Here is a 13640-nt window from a genome sequence, read left to right as displayed (position 1 = left end):
ATAGTGCTACTAGGAACTTTGGGGTGCATGTATCTTTTTGAATTATAGTTTTGTCTGGATACATGCCCAGGAGTGGGATTGCTGGATCATATGGCGACTCTATTTTTAGTTTAAGGAACCTCCACACTGTTCTCCATAGTAGCTCAGTGCAGCCACTTTGGAACATAGTTTGGTAGTTCTTTAAAATGTCAAATGTAGTTACCATATGACCCAGCAATTCCACTCGTAGGTATTTACCCAAGAGAAATGAAAACATGTCCAAAAACGTGCACAGAGACGTTCATTGCAACATTATTCTTATAGACAAAAAGTGGAAATAACCCGTGTCCATAAATTGATGAATGGAGAAGTAAAATGTGTTATCTAGGCAGTGGAATACTACTCAGCCATAGAGAGGAATGAAGTGCTGACGCCTGTTACCACATGGATGACCCTTGAGGACACTACGCTCTGTGGGAGAAGCTGAACACCAAGGCCACCTATCATATGATTCATTTGTATGAAAAGTCAGAATAGGGGAATCTGTACAGATAGGTCAGTGGTTGCCCGGGGCTGGGAGGAGGGTGGGAATGGGGAGTGACTGATAATGAAGTGGGGCTTCTTTTTGGTGAAAATGGTCTAAAATTAGATCGTGGTGGTGGTTGCACAACCCTGTAAGTATACTAAAAACCACCAAACTGAACACGTTAAATGAGTGAATTGAATGGATGTGAATTGCATCTCAATTAAGCCCTCTTAGAGTCGGACCGCGGAATCCTGGACAGTGAGGTGGGGGTGAGGGAGATGGGGGCTGAGCCCCCGAGGCCCGGCGGGCTCCACCTTCCCTTTCGAGATGAGTTTTAGGATCAAGGCTAGTTTACCCAGCACGTAACAAGAGCTTGCTAAACTGCTCGGCGAGTGTGAGCGGGGAGAATGCGTCTGCATCGCCGTGTGGTCAGGGCGGCTCGTGCCGGCCACACTGGCTCCGGGGCGAGCACTCAGGTTCTTAGAGCAGGGGTGGAGCTTCAGGGCCCCTGAAACTTGCCCTCCGAAGAGCTCTGAGCGTAGGGAGAAGCACAGTGAGAAGAGCCTCGCTTCTGCCTTTGCTGTTTGCGTCCTGCTGTGTGTTTGGTGCTTCTAGGAGATGTGCTGTTTGTCCCATGACCTGGAGCACCGCAGGTGTGCGCTGCCGTCCGGACACCCCCTGGGCTCCCACCGTGCGCCGGGCAGAGGGGTGCTGACGTTGCCTGCGTCTGACCTCACAGGGCCTGCAGAGGGGGCTCGTACCCCCATTTTGAGAAGCAGAAATAGCTCGGTGGGGAGGGGAGGGTTGGGGGAGCAGAGTTTAAAAACTCGTAAGAACATTACCTTAAATGAAGACCATCACAATAATACTTTTACCAGCAGGAGCTTGCAAACCATCTAAGTATCAAATACAGTACTACCATGTAGCAGGGTATTATTTAGCTACTTGACAACAAAGGAAGTTTTTAATGATAAAGGAAAATGCTTGTGACAAAATTTTATGTGAAAAAAGGGCAGAATACCCGATTATATATAGTATGATCTCAACATGTAAAACACCCTCAGAAGAAAATACTGTTATAAGATTCTCCAAGGACGCTAACCTGTGTTATCTCTGGAAGGTAGGATTATGGGGAATGTCTCCCTTAGTCTCTTTCCGTCCCCCGTAAACCTGGATGACTTTTGTTATTAATGGGCAGCCCTGGTTTGAGTAGGAGGTTGATGTGCCGCTGTTTAGAGGGGGCAGGACTGGCGAGGGACCCCGACACCCCGGGGAGGAAGGGGCTCCGGGGGTGGACTTGGGTGCCGTCTTCCTGGAGGAGAGATTGAAACCCACCCTGGGTGGGTGCGGAGGGAGCCTGAGGCACGGAGATGAGGAGGGCGGGGGTGCCGGGTGCTGTCACGCAGGCAGGAGGTGGCTCGGGAGTCCTCGCTGCAACCTTGCTCCTTCGCTGGGTGATGTGCTTGGGTGCGGCCAGATACAGGAAAGCGTGCTTTTGCAGGCTCTCGGGTCAGGTGACTGGTTGGAACCTCAATTCCAGGGCTTGTGAGCTAAGTGGCGGGGGCCGCCTAGGCCCTGGGCCTCCGTTCCTGCGTCTGTGAAACGGGGCTGGTGCGTGACTATGGGGAGGAGCGACTGGTGGCCCTGTGGTCGCTGCGTCACCAGTGTCGCTACTGCCGGAAGTACCCTGGGACGTAAAGGGATTACGACTAATACAGTCTTTTAAAAATTTTATTCTTATTTATTTTTTTTAAAACAGGGACTCATATATATATATATATATTTTTGAATTTTATTTATTTATTTTTAGCTGTGTTGGGTCTTCGTTGCTGCGTGCGGGCTTTCTCTAGTTGCAGCGAGCGGGGGCTACTCTTCATTGCCGTGCGCAGGCTTCTCATTTCAGTGGCTTCTCTTTGTTGCGGAGCACGGGCTGTAGGCACACGGGCTTCAGTAGTTGTCGCTCGCGGGCTTAGTTGCTCCGCGGCATGTGGGATCTTCCCAGACCAGGGCTCAAACTTGTGTCCCCTGCCTTGGCAGGTGGATTCTTAACCACTGAGCCACCAGGGAAGTCCCGGCTAATACAGTCTTTTTTTTAATTAATTTTTATTGGAGTATAGTTGATTTACAATGTGTTAGTTTCTGCTGTACAGCAGAGTGAATCTGTTATAAATATACACATATCCACTCTTTTTAGATTCTTCTCCCATATAGGTCATTACAGAGTATTGAGCAGTCCCTGTGCTATACAGTAGGTTATTATTAGTTATCTATTTTATATATAGTAGTGTGTATATATCAATCACAATCTCCCAATTCATCCCACCCCCCCTTCCCCCCTGTTAACCATAAGTTTGTTTTCTACATTTGTGACTCTATTTCTGTTCTGTAAATAAGTTCATTTGTACCATTTTTTAAGATTCCACATATAAGTGATATCATATGATACTTGTCTTTCTCTGTCTGACTTCACTCAGTATGACAATCTCTAGGTCCATCCATGTTGCTGTGAATGGCATTATTTTGGGGTTTTTTTTATGGCTGAGTAATATTCCATTGTATATATGTACCACATCTTCTTTATCCATTCATCTGTTGATGGACATTTAGGTTGCTTCCATGTCCTGGCTATTGTAAAGAATGCTGCAGTGAACATTGGGGTGCATGTATCTTTTCAAATTATGATTTTCTCCAGGTATATGCCCAGTAGTGGGATTGCTGGGTCATATGGTAGTTCTGTTTTTAGTTTTTTAAGGAACCTCCATACTGTTCTCCATAGTGGCTGTATCAATTGACATTCCCACCAATATTGTAGGAGGGTTCCCTTCTCTCCACACCTTCTCCAGCATTATTGTTTGTAGATTTTTTGATGATGGCCATTCTGACCTGTGTGAGGTGATAGCTCATTGTAGTTTTGATTTGCATTTCTCTAATAATTAGTGATGTTGAGCATCTTTTCATGTGTTTGTTGGCCATCTGTATGCCTTCTTTGGAGAAATGTCTATCTATCTAGATCTTAACCCCAGTTTTTGATTGGGTTTTTTTTTGTTTTTTTTTGTTTTTGATATTGAGCTGCATGAGCTGTTTGTATATTTTGGAGATTAATCCCTTGTTGGTTGCTTCATTTGCAAATATTTTCTCTCATTCTGTGGGTTGTCTTTTGGTTTTGTTTATAGTTTCCTTTGCTGTGCAAAAGCCTTAAAGTTTAATTAGGTCCCATTTGTTTATTTTTATTTTCATTCCTCTAGGAGGTGGATCAAAGAAAATATTGCTGCAATTTATTGCAAAGAGTGTTCTGCCTGTTTTCCGCTAAGAGTTTTACAGTATCGTCTTACATTTAGGTCTTTAATCCATTTTGAGTTTATTTTTGTGTACGGTGTTAGAGAATGTTCTAATTTCATTCTTTTACGTGTAGCTGTCCAGTTTTCCCAGCACCACTTATTGAAGAGACTGTCTTTTCTCCTTGTATATTCTTGCCTCCTTTGTCATAGATTAATTTACCACAGGTGTGTGGGTTTATTTCTGGGCTCTTTATTCTGTTCCGTTGATCTGTATTTCTGTTTTTGTGCCAGTACCATACTGTCTTGATTACTGTAGCTTTGTAGTATAGTCTGAAGTCAGGGAGCCTGATTCCTCCAGCTCTGTTTTTCTTTCTCAAGATTGCTTTGGCTATTCGGGGTCTTTTGTGTTTCCATACAAATTGTGAAATATTTTGTTCTATTTCTGTGAACAACAGCACTATTGGTAATATGACTGGGATTGCATTGAATCTGTAGATTGCTTTGGGTAGTATAGTCATTTTGACAATATTGATTCTTCCCATCCAAGAACATGGTATATCTCTCTATTTGTGTCATCTTTGATTTCTTTCATCAGTGTCTTACAGTTTTCTGAGTACAGATCTTTTGCCTCCTTAGGTAGGTTTATTCCTAGGTATTTTATTCTTTTTGATGCTATGGTAAATGGGATTGTTTCCTTGATTTCTCTTTCTGATCTTTCATTGTTTGTTAGTATATAGGAATGCAAGAGATTTCTGTGTATTAATTTTGTATGCTGCTACTTTACCAAATTCATTGAGCTCTAGTAGTTTTCTGGTTGCATCGTTAGGATTTTCTATGTATAGTATCATGTCATCTGCAAACAGTGACAGTTTTACTACTTCTTTTCCAATTTGTATTCCTTTTATTTCTTTTTCTTCTGTGATTGATTGCCATGGCTAGGACTTCCAAAACTGTGTTGAATAATAGTGGCAAGAGTGGACATCCTTGTCTTGTTCCTGATCTTAAAGGAAATTCTTTAATTTTTTCACCATTGAGAATGATGTTTGCTGTGGGTTTGTTGTAGTGGCCTTTATTCATAAACAACAGTCTTTAGCTTTTGGAAGAGCCTCTCCTGGCCCATGGGCAGAGCCGTCTGCACTTGGGCTTGTGGGATGCTCATCCTGCCCCCTTCACCCATAGCCGTCCCTCTGCCACCATGAGGAACATCTTCAAGAGGAACCAGGAGCCCATGGTGGCTCCCGCCACCACCACCATGCCTGCTGGGCCCGTGGACAACTCCACCGAGAGCGGAGGCGCCAGGGAGGGCAAGGGGTACGGGTTTGCCACGGTGAAGGACCGATTCTTCAATGAGATGGTCAAGTTCCCTCGTGAGTGTCCCTGTGTGCGGCCTGGGGGCAGGGGTTGGAGGGTACCATGGGGGTGTGACTGACAGCCGCGATCTTTCCTAAAGTTTGGACTCGAGGCTGGATTATTTGGGGATCCCCTTCAGGAATGGGGGGCAGTGTGGTCTGGCACTAATGAAGGGAACAAGGGGGTTTATGTGCCCTAACCTCCCTGGGGGAAAAAATGTTGTTATACTTAGAAATCTGTCAAAAGATGGAACCAAAAGAAGATAAAAAATTATGAAACAGAAATCATTATTCAAGTTTCCCAGTCACACTTTAAAACTACTTTATTTTGCAAGGTAGAAAATAAAACCCCCTACTGCTTCCTGGATTTCTGGTAAAGGCTGTGGGGAGAAACCAGAGGTCCGGATTCGGGGAGCAGCCCCACTGGTGGGAGGCGGTGCTTCAGCACCTCAGAGAGCAGCCCCGGCCGGCCCGCCCCTCCCTGTACTCCCCCAAACCCGCGGCCCCTCTGGAGCCCGGCCTCCTGGCACAGGCTCAGCCCTCTCAGGACTGCGCCTGAGGGCCAGGCCTTCCTCCCCCACCGGGGTCTGAATGAGGACCATCCCATCCTTCGTGTGAGCCGCAGTTCCAAGGATCAAAGTTGTCAGATCTCAGCAGAGCCCAGATGGGGTCCCCGTGGTGTGTGCCTGGCTGCTGTCCCTGTCACAGGCTGTCCCCACTGGGGCGGCCACCAAAGTGTGCAACTTACGTGCACACCACTTGTGGGTTTACAACGCAGGGTGTGGAAAGGGGGCCGGGCCCCTACCCAGTCTTCTGTCAATCACCGAGGGGTCGGGGCTACAGGAGGGCACCGCTGACCCCGGTGTCCCCGTGGGCAGTCCCCCGCTGGGCGCTGGTCGCCATCGCGGTGCTCCTGGGCCTCCTGCTCCTCACCTGCTGCTTCTGCATCTGCAAGAAGTGCTGCTGTAAGAAGAAGAAGAACAAGAAGGAGAAGGGCAAGGGCGCCAAGAACGCCATGAACATGAAGGACATGAAGGGCGGCCAGGTAGGCGGGGGCCGGGAGACCGGAGGCCCCTCGATGCTTTCCGGGTGGGAAGGGCTCACTCAGGTCAGCAGGGCCTGTCCCTGATTGACCCGAAAGGAGGCCGTTGGGACAAAATGCTGGGAAGAGGGACCCCCGCCCACCAGGAAGCCACCATCGTGTGACCTGGTTTCCCGCCGGCAGGGCTGCTGGACCACGTCCCATCGTGGGGCCCCGTGGGTCCGTCTCTAGTCCACAAGGACGTGGCTTTTCTCCCCGTCTTTCAGGGAGCAGGGCGTCAGCCTGGAAGAGGCCCTGATGTACCCGTGTCTCCTTTTAAGTTTGCAGAGGCCCTGGGCGCCTCACTTTCCCCATGTTTGTTCTGGGAGGAATTTCTTGCTCAAGGAATCAGTGTGGAGGGAGGAAGGAGGGCTGATCTCAGGAGGTCAGCCAGGGGCCGTGGCCTTTGAGTCTGCGCGTGCGCACGTGTGTGAGAGCGTGTGTGAGCATGCACGTGGACGTGTGTGTGCGTGTGAGCCTGTGGGGGCCCCGGCCCCGCCACGCAGCTGGTCTGAGCTGCCAGATTTTCTTACCACTTTCTCCCTTCTCCTCCCACCTGTGGACTCACCTGGCCTGGACGCCCGGACTGCACGCCTGGTACGTGCTGCCCACGTGGTGGCCTGCACTGGGGTGGGGGGGCCGGGGATCGCAGCGAGGCTCCGCCACTCAAGAAGCCGCGTGGCATCCGGGCCGGGCTGGGGGCTGAGGGGAAGCGGGGCCCGACGGAGCCCCCCCAGCTCTGGGTCGGGGTCTGCACGGGGGTGGCTCCCCGCCTTCTCTCCCTTGACCCTCCCTCCCCTCCTCAGCCCCCCAGGACGAGGACGACGCCGAGACGGGCCTGACGGAGGGAGAAGGCGAGGGGGAGGAGGAGAAGGAGCCGGAGAACCTGGGGAAGCTGCAGTTCTCCCTGGACTACGACTTCCAGGCCAACCAGGTGTGCGGGGCGGGGGCGGCCCCCAGGGCTCCAGGGAAGGGCTGTGCTCAGGCCGTCCACGGGCCGCCCTCCTCGGGCAGACCAGTCACCCCTCGGCGACCGTCTCCCCCATCTTATTCCGATTCCCTGGGGAGGGAGGTGGAGACCAACTTCCTGTCTGGCACCCACCCGCCCCCTCGGGGCTGACCCGGCGCCCACTCTCTCCACAGCTCACCGTGGGCATCCTGCAGGCCGCGGAACTGCCCGCCCTGGACATGGGCGGCACCTCGGACCCTTACGTCAAGGTCTTCCTCCTTCCAGACAAGAAGAAGAAATATGAGACCAAAGTCCATCGGAAGACGCTGAACCCCGCCTTCAACGAGACCTTCACCTTCAAGGTGACGGGCTGGGCCTGCTGCGGACCTTCCCCTGGTCCTGGGCTGTAGCTGAGGCCCAGAACCAGCTCGGCCCGGACCCGAGCCCGGGTGTCCGCAGACTCGGCAGGCGTCCTGCAGGGCCCCCAGAGGCCCCGAGCTGCCCTGACCCCTCCATCCTGCCTGTGCCCTGCAGGTGCCGTACCAGGAGCTGGGGGGCAAGACCCTGGTGATGGCCATCTATGACTTTGACCGCTTCTCCAAACACGACATCATCGGGGAGGTGAAGGTGCCCATGAACACCGTGGACCTGGGGCAGCCCATCGAGGAGTGGAGGGACCTGCAGGGCGGAGAGAAGGAGGAGGTGAGGGCGGGAGAGCTTGGAGGGTCCGCCCCACGCCCCCGGCTTTGTCTCTGCAGACGAGGATCAGCCACCTGGCGGGGCACCTCAGGTGGACAGGACACGTCGCTCTTGTTTCTCCCGCGGCTCTGGGCCCACTTAGGGCCAGTGACCCACGTGGGGACCTCATTCACCCACAGGGAAAGCCCACATCAGCAAGGGGGGCTTGTCTTCCTAGAAACTGCTACAGCACTCACTCACTCACCCACCAAATATTTATTGAGCACCTACTGTGTACCAAAGCCTCCATTTAGCCACCATCCCTTCCAAGCACCAGCCAAGTGTGTTGGCCGAGTCCCTGTATGTGAGGCGTGTCCTTCCTCACCTCGGGGCTCAGGTCGCGCGGAGGAAGGGTCAGCACCCCAACTGGGGTGTGGGTGGGGTGGTCAGCCTGGGCCCCGAGGCCCACCTCTGAGAAGCTTCGACTGTGCCGTGGCGTTGGCTGAGCTCTCAGGCCCAGGAGCCCCAGTGCCAAATCGCTCCCCTCTCTTACTAGTCACAAGGTCCTTGCCCTGTGACACTAACACAAGGAAAGGGATGCCAAGGGCTTTGAAGGCTACAGCTCACTCTGTGGGTGGGACGGCTGTGATCAGGAAGGGGGGCTCCCAGTGCCCTTGGAAATGGCCCTCGGGTACCACGTCTGCTCCTCGTCCCCCTCCGCTGTCTGCTCAGGCTGGGGAGGGGCCCCAACAAACCCCACGTCCGTCCAGAGCCTCCTCGGCACCACGCCGCCAGCAGCCTGTCCTCGGCTCTGCAGTGTCCACTCGTCGCGGCCGGGGCTGTGCTGACCCTGGCCTGAGGCCCCGAGGGGGTCAGCCGTGCTGGACACAGGCGCTGCTGTGCTGACCGCGTCCCCTTCCCCTGACAGCCGGAGAAGCTGGGTGACATCTGCACCTCGTTGCGCTACGTGCCCACGGCTGGGAAGCTCACCGTCTGCATCCTGGAGGCCAAGAACCTCAAGAAGATGGACGTGGGTGGCCTTTCAGGTGTGTGCGGGGCTTCTGGCTGCCATCAGGGGGGCACCTGCGAGCCGGTCGCGGCCCAGAGCCTTGGACCTGGACAGCAGGCCTCAGACACGCGGGGCACACAGGCTGTCTGGGCGGCTTTGGGTCCTCAGGGCAAGACGGGGCGGGAGCCCCGCTGAGAGCTGCCTTTCCGCTGCTCTCCCTGTGGGCCCTGGAGGGAAGGGGTCAGGGACGTCACTCCCATGTGAGGCAGGGACAGGGAAGGGCAGGCGGTGGGAGGGCTTGGCCCGACGCAGGCCCTCCGTCCGCGCCCGGGACCTTCTGCAGGGGGAGATGGGGGCGGCTCTGCCTTGGAAGGGGCTCCGGGCGGGGCTGGGGGGCGACTGCCCTGCCTTCCTGAAGTGCTCAGGTTCCCGCCAGCCCAGCTCCGTCCCTGAGCCCCTGTGTGACCTCGGGCAGATGGGTTCCCTTCTCTGGGCCTCGTGGCTCATCGACAAGGTCGGGAGGATGGGAGGGGGTGGGTCGCTGACGTGCCCCTGCCCAGGAAGGACATCACCAAGTGGCCCCCTGGCTCCTCACCGAGCGCCGGCACAGGCCCGTCCCAGCAGAGCTCCAGGCGGCCACAGCCATGGCGGGTCCCGGAGGTGAAGCGTCTGGCCGCCCTGGCCCGGAAGCTGGCTCTGCTGTCCCTGGGCTGGCGGGCCGGGCGCGTGCTCAGGGCCTGGCCGGCTGCCTCCCCACAGACCCCTACGTGAAGATCCACCTGATGCAGAACGGCAAGAGGCTCAAGAAGAAGAAGACGACCGTGAAGAAGAAGACCCTGAACCCGTACTTCAACGAGTCCTTCAGCTTCGAGATCCCCTTCGAGCAGATCCAGGTGCTGGGCTGGCAGGGGTGGACGCGGGGCGGGTGACTTACTTACCCACTGACCACCACAGACAGACAGACGGCCACCGCCCTGGGGCTTCCGTCCCGGGCGCTTCCCAGACCGCCCCTCCTCCGGGGAGGTGAGCAGGAACTGCGCGCAGATACTGCCTTTGGGCCTCGAGGTCGGTGGCAGGGCGGTGTGTGTGGCGAGGCGGCGGCCGCCCACCTGCCCCTGCTGCCCCCCCCCCCCGCCCTCCCTCCCCGCCGACCCAGCTGCTCTCCTGCCTGGGCTCCTCTCCTCTCCTCTCCTCTCCGCCTGGGGAGGCCCTCAGCCTGCACCGCCCAGTTCCCGTCACTTCCTCCGTGAAGCCTGCCCTAACTGCCCCGCTGGGAGTCACTCCCTCCGAGGTCCCGAGGTGCCTCGTGCTGGCCTCTCGGGCGTCACCTTTGTCACCTTGCGGGGATGCGTCTGCTCTTCTGCTCCCAGGCGCTCAGCACGCTGCCGGGGGCCTGTGTTCAGTCGTTGGCGGAAGCGAAGGATGCGTCAAAGGCGCAGGCCCGCCTCCGTGTGGCGCTCTCGGTTGGGGCTGGGGAGGGAGGGGCTGGGAGGGGGCTGGGTCGCCGGCCCCCTTCTCCTGCCCACTCCCCCTCCTCCCCGCCTCCTGCAGAGAGTCCAGGTGGTGGTCACCGTGCTGGACTACGACAAGCTGGGCAAGAACGAGGCCATCGGCAAGATCTTCATGGGCAGCAACGCCACGGGCACGGAGCTGCGGCACTGGTCCGACATGCTGGCCAACCCCCGCCGGCCCATCGCCCAGTGGCACTCGCTCAAGCCCGAGGAGGAGGTGGATGCGCTGCTGGGCAAGAACAAGTAGGGGCCGCGGCCCGCGCAGCCGCGCTCCAGAGCCGCCGCTACCTCAGCTGGGCAGCCCTCGAGGCGTCCCCGCCCACCTGTGCGCGGCCCTGCCCTCGTTTCTCCGCCCTCGCCCTCTTTCTACAGACCCCTTCCCTCCGACGGCGGCTGAGGAGGGCCCCCCGGAGGTGAGAGAAGCCTGGCCCGTCGTCGCCCGGGGAGCTCCCTCGCTGCATGCCCGCCACCCTCCTCCTCCAAAGCTCCACCCAGGCCTCGCCCCGAGGGAGGCTCTCTCGGCGGCATTTTCTGTTTTCTGAGCGTTCCGGACCAACGGAGTGGCAGCACCTCCCGATTCCCGACGGAAGCAACCAGCGACCGTGCGCGTGTGGGCACCCTCTGTGCCCGTGGAGGGCCGTGGGCGGGTGCCGTGCGGGAGCAGAGGCCTTAGAACCCTGCTCGGACACTGCGTGCGAGTGGCTGTTTGGGAGGCGAGACGGGGAGACTGGCTTGTGCAGAGCCGGGACCAAACCCCGATGCCGGCGTGGGCCTCCTCCCGCTGCCGGGGGCTTCCCGGGACACCACAGACCTGAGCTACAGGCTAGATTGGCTGGACTCGAACGGGGACTGTCAGTCCCGCGACCTCACCTTGCTGACGGGTGAGGTCAAGCCGCAAAGAAACAGAAGACCCGTCTCCCAGAAAGGCCAAAATGAAACTGCCGGACCTTCGCCCTTGCGGTGGGAGACCCAGAGGCCGGCTCCCTTTCTAGGACGGGAGACGACAGTCACTGGCATCTCTTCCCCTCCCGCCTGTGCTTCTCCCGTAATCAAAGTGGAGCAGCGCTGTCTGAAGACACGGTATCTGTCCAGAGCCAGAGGGCTTGAAAAGGAAGGTTTACGGGTCCCTAGTTCCCCTGAGGTCCAGGTAAGAAGGGGAGGGCAGTGCACAGCTGGCCGAGCTTTCCCAGGGGCCCTGCGGGGAGGCCCCTCCTAGCATTCCTGAGGGACTTCCTGTGAATCCCGAGGAGCAGGGCGGCCACTCCGAACGGTGGCAGAGGACATGGGCCGGGTTCTGCCCCGCGGTCACTTGTGCTCATTCCCTGCTCACCTCGTGTCCCCAGCATTGATAAAAAGCCATATATACGTTAGTCCAGTTTGCACCGAGTCTCCTTCCAAACCTGCAGCCTGGGCGAGAGCATCTGGCCCCTGTGGCCAGAGGCCGGCCGCCTGCCCCCGGCCCCCCTCGGCCGCCCTTGTCTCTGCAGCCGCAGGCCCTGGCTGTCTCCCCGGCGCACAACACTCACGGCTTCCCAGACCCGGAGCTGCGCCTCTTTCCCAGCACACGTGGCGGCACTTCCCACCCCATCCGGCCACCCTGGCGTCTGCGGGCACCTGAGGCAGAGGGACGTCTCTTTTACCGTCAGAAGGGAGCAGGCGTTGTGTTCCTGCCGGGCTGCGTTTCCCGGCCGGCCGGGCAGGTGCTGAGAAGCCGCCGCCTCCTCCGGGAGCAGCTGGGAAGTGGGGCCCAGCCTTGCTCGTGGCCCTTGGTCCTCGGGAAGTCACTCTTCACTTGATGCCGAGAACGTGGGACCTGACGAAGACTGGGGGCTGGTCCTAGGGCCCGGGCTGTAGGACAAGAGTGAGGCTTCAGGACCGGGGGGACCACAGCGGGCCGTCCCGGCCTGGATGCCGCCCTGCAGAGCTATGGGATTTGGTGCTTCCTCAGGGCCCCTCCCCCCCAGCCTCCCCCGGGCCACAGAGCTGACTTCTCACCCTCCACCTTCCCGACCACCTTCCACCACCTGGGATTCTCATCCACCCTCCCGAGCCCGGGACTCGCCTGTCTCCCGGCGGGAAGGAGAGAGGATCCTGCAGCACATCTGCTGCTCTGGGGGTCCTGGGCCCGGAGATGCGGCTGGATTACGGCTCTGGGCCCACCCCGAGTGGGCAGCCTCAGGGGCTGGGAGATTGAGTGCGGGCACCAGTGCGGAGCCGAGGGGACCCGGGCGGGGAGCAGTGCTCTCCTGGGTTCCGGCCGGTCCTGGCTGGGCCCCTGCCTCAGAGGAGCCGTCTGAGCAGACGGCATCTACCGGGCCCACAAACTAGGTAGGGAAACACACGGACGGTCCGAAGTGTCCTGCACCTGAGGGTTCTCACCCTGTCCACAGAGCACCTTCACTGCCACCAGGCCTGTTTCTGGGGTGTCGGGGTCCTGCCCTAAGTGGGACAGAATTAAGGTCGGCTACGAGGGGTTCCGGAGGCCTCCAGGCTGCGTGTTTTCACTCCCAAAGTCTATTGCAGAGAGGAAAGTAGAAGCGATTTTTACAAAGGGACTGAAACCATGAAAAACGAAACCCAGTGCCACCCAGAAACTGGAGGTGAGGCCAGAAAGCTCTGTTTCCTCCTTTCTCCTTGAATAATCATTCCAGAGTGGAACCAACTCTGCCAGGGCTCTGGGCATGTTTTCGGACTTTGGCCGCGGAAGCTGAGGGCTGGGGGAAGCTGGGTGAAGCCCCAGATGATGAGTGACCGGTGCCGGGCCGGATGGGAAGTGACGTTCCGGGGCACTCGGCTGGGGGAAGGGACAGCAGGGATTCACGCAGCCTCAGGCCTGGTCTTTTTACTTCCCAGGAACCATGTGTAGCTTGTGCTTCTAGAGTCGGTTTGGGATGACCTTGCTGGCCCAGGGCTTCAGCGAGAGAGAGGGGGGCGGGGGGGGGGTCGCTGCAGCTCCCCCGCCAACCCTGCGGTGGGAGGTGGTGGGTGAGCGAACCGGGGGGGCCGCCCCTGGGGTTGGGGAGGGAGGGCGTCCCGTCCCCCGCGTGTCTGGCTTCTGTTTCCCCCAGCCCCACAGAGAGGCTGTCCCTGGGTGTCCCTCCGCTCCATCCCCCTTCCCACCTCAGAGCCCTGGGTGGTGGCAGACGGGAGGGTCCCCAGGCCTGATCGTGGTGACCCTCAGCCCCCCAACATGGTTGCCAGATTTGGCAAATAAAAATGCAGGGCACCAAGTTAAATTTGAATTTCAGATAACCAATACTTTCAAAGTGTAAGTAAGTCC

The 13640-nt window shown here is 57.2% G+C and overlaps 1 protein-coding gene and 1 long non-coding RNA gene across 4 annotated transcripts in view; one reads left to right on the top strand and one right to left on the bottom strand.

Moving 5' to 3' along the window:
- The window catches only part of SYT2 (synaptotagmin 2), an 84588-nt gene extending 72858 nt beyond the window's left edge, over positions 1-11730 (top strand). For 2 of the 3 annotated variants that reach the window (XM_036864364.1, XM_036864356.1), the window contains exons 2-9: positions 4963-5150; positions 6011-6177; positions 7028-7147; positions 7357-7524; positions 7697-7864; positions 8769-8886; positions 9609-9742; positions 10401-11730. In XM_036864364.1, coding sequence (XP_036720259.1) covers positions 4979-5150; positions 6011-6177; positions 7028-7147; positions 7357-7524; positions 7697-7864; positions 8769-8886; positions 9609-9742; positions 10401-10607 — 1254 coding nt within the window. In that variant the 5' untranslated portion in view covers positions 4963-4978 and the 3' untranslated portion in view covers positions 10608-11730. Of the gene's footprint in view, positions 1-4962; positions 5151-5652; positions 6178-7027; positions 7148-7356; positions 7525-7696; positions 7865-8768; positions 8887-9608; positions 9743-10400 lie in introns of those variants that run through there. The other variant, XM_036864345.1, reaches the window with a different exon arrangement.
- LOC118901244 lies at positions 5968-9598 on the bottom strand. Its single transcript, XR_005021309.1, has 7 exons — positions 9445-9598; positions 8831-9076; positions 7706-7840; positions 7362-7440; positions 7100-7273; positions 6782-6838; positions 5968-6080 (listed from the first exon to the last, which is right to left on the bottom strand). It is a non-coding gene; the product is annotated as an uncharacterized LOC118901244 (long non-coding RNA).
- Positions 11731-13640: the final 1910 nt, after the last annotated feature.

This window comes from Balaenoptera musculus, chromosome 1, assembly GCF_009873245.2.
Source record: "Balaenoptera musculus isolate JJ_BM4_2016_0621 chromosome 1, mBalMus1.pri.v3, whole genome shotgun sequence".
Taxonomy (NCBI): domain Eukaryota; kingdom Metazoa; phylum Chordata; class Mammalia; order Artiodactyla; family Balaenopteridae; genus Balaenoptera; species Balaenoptera musculus.
This window is presented reverse-complemented; position numbering and strand designations above follow the sequence as displayed.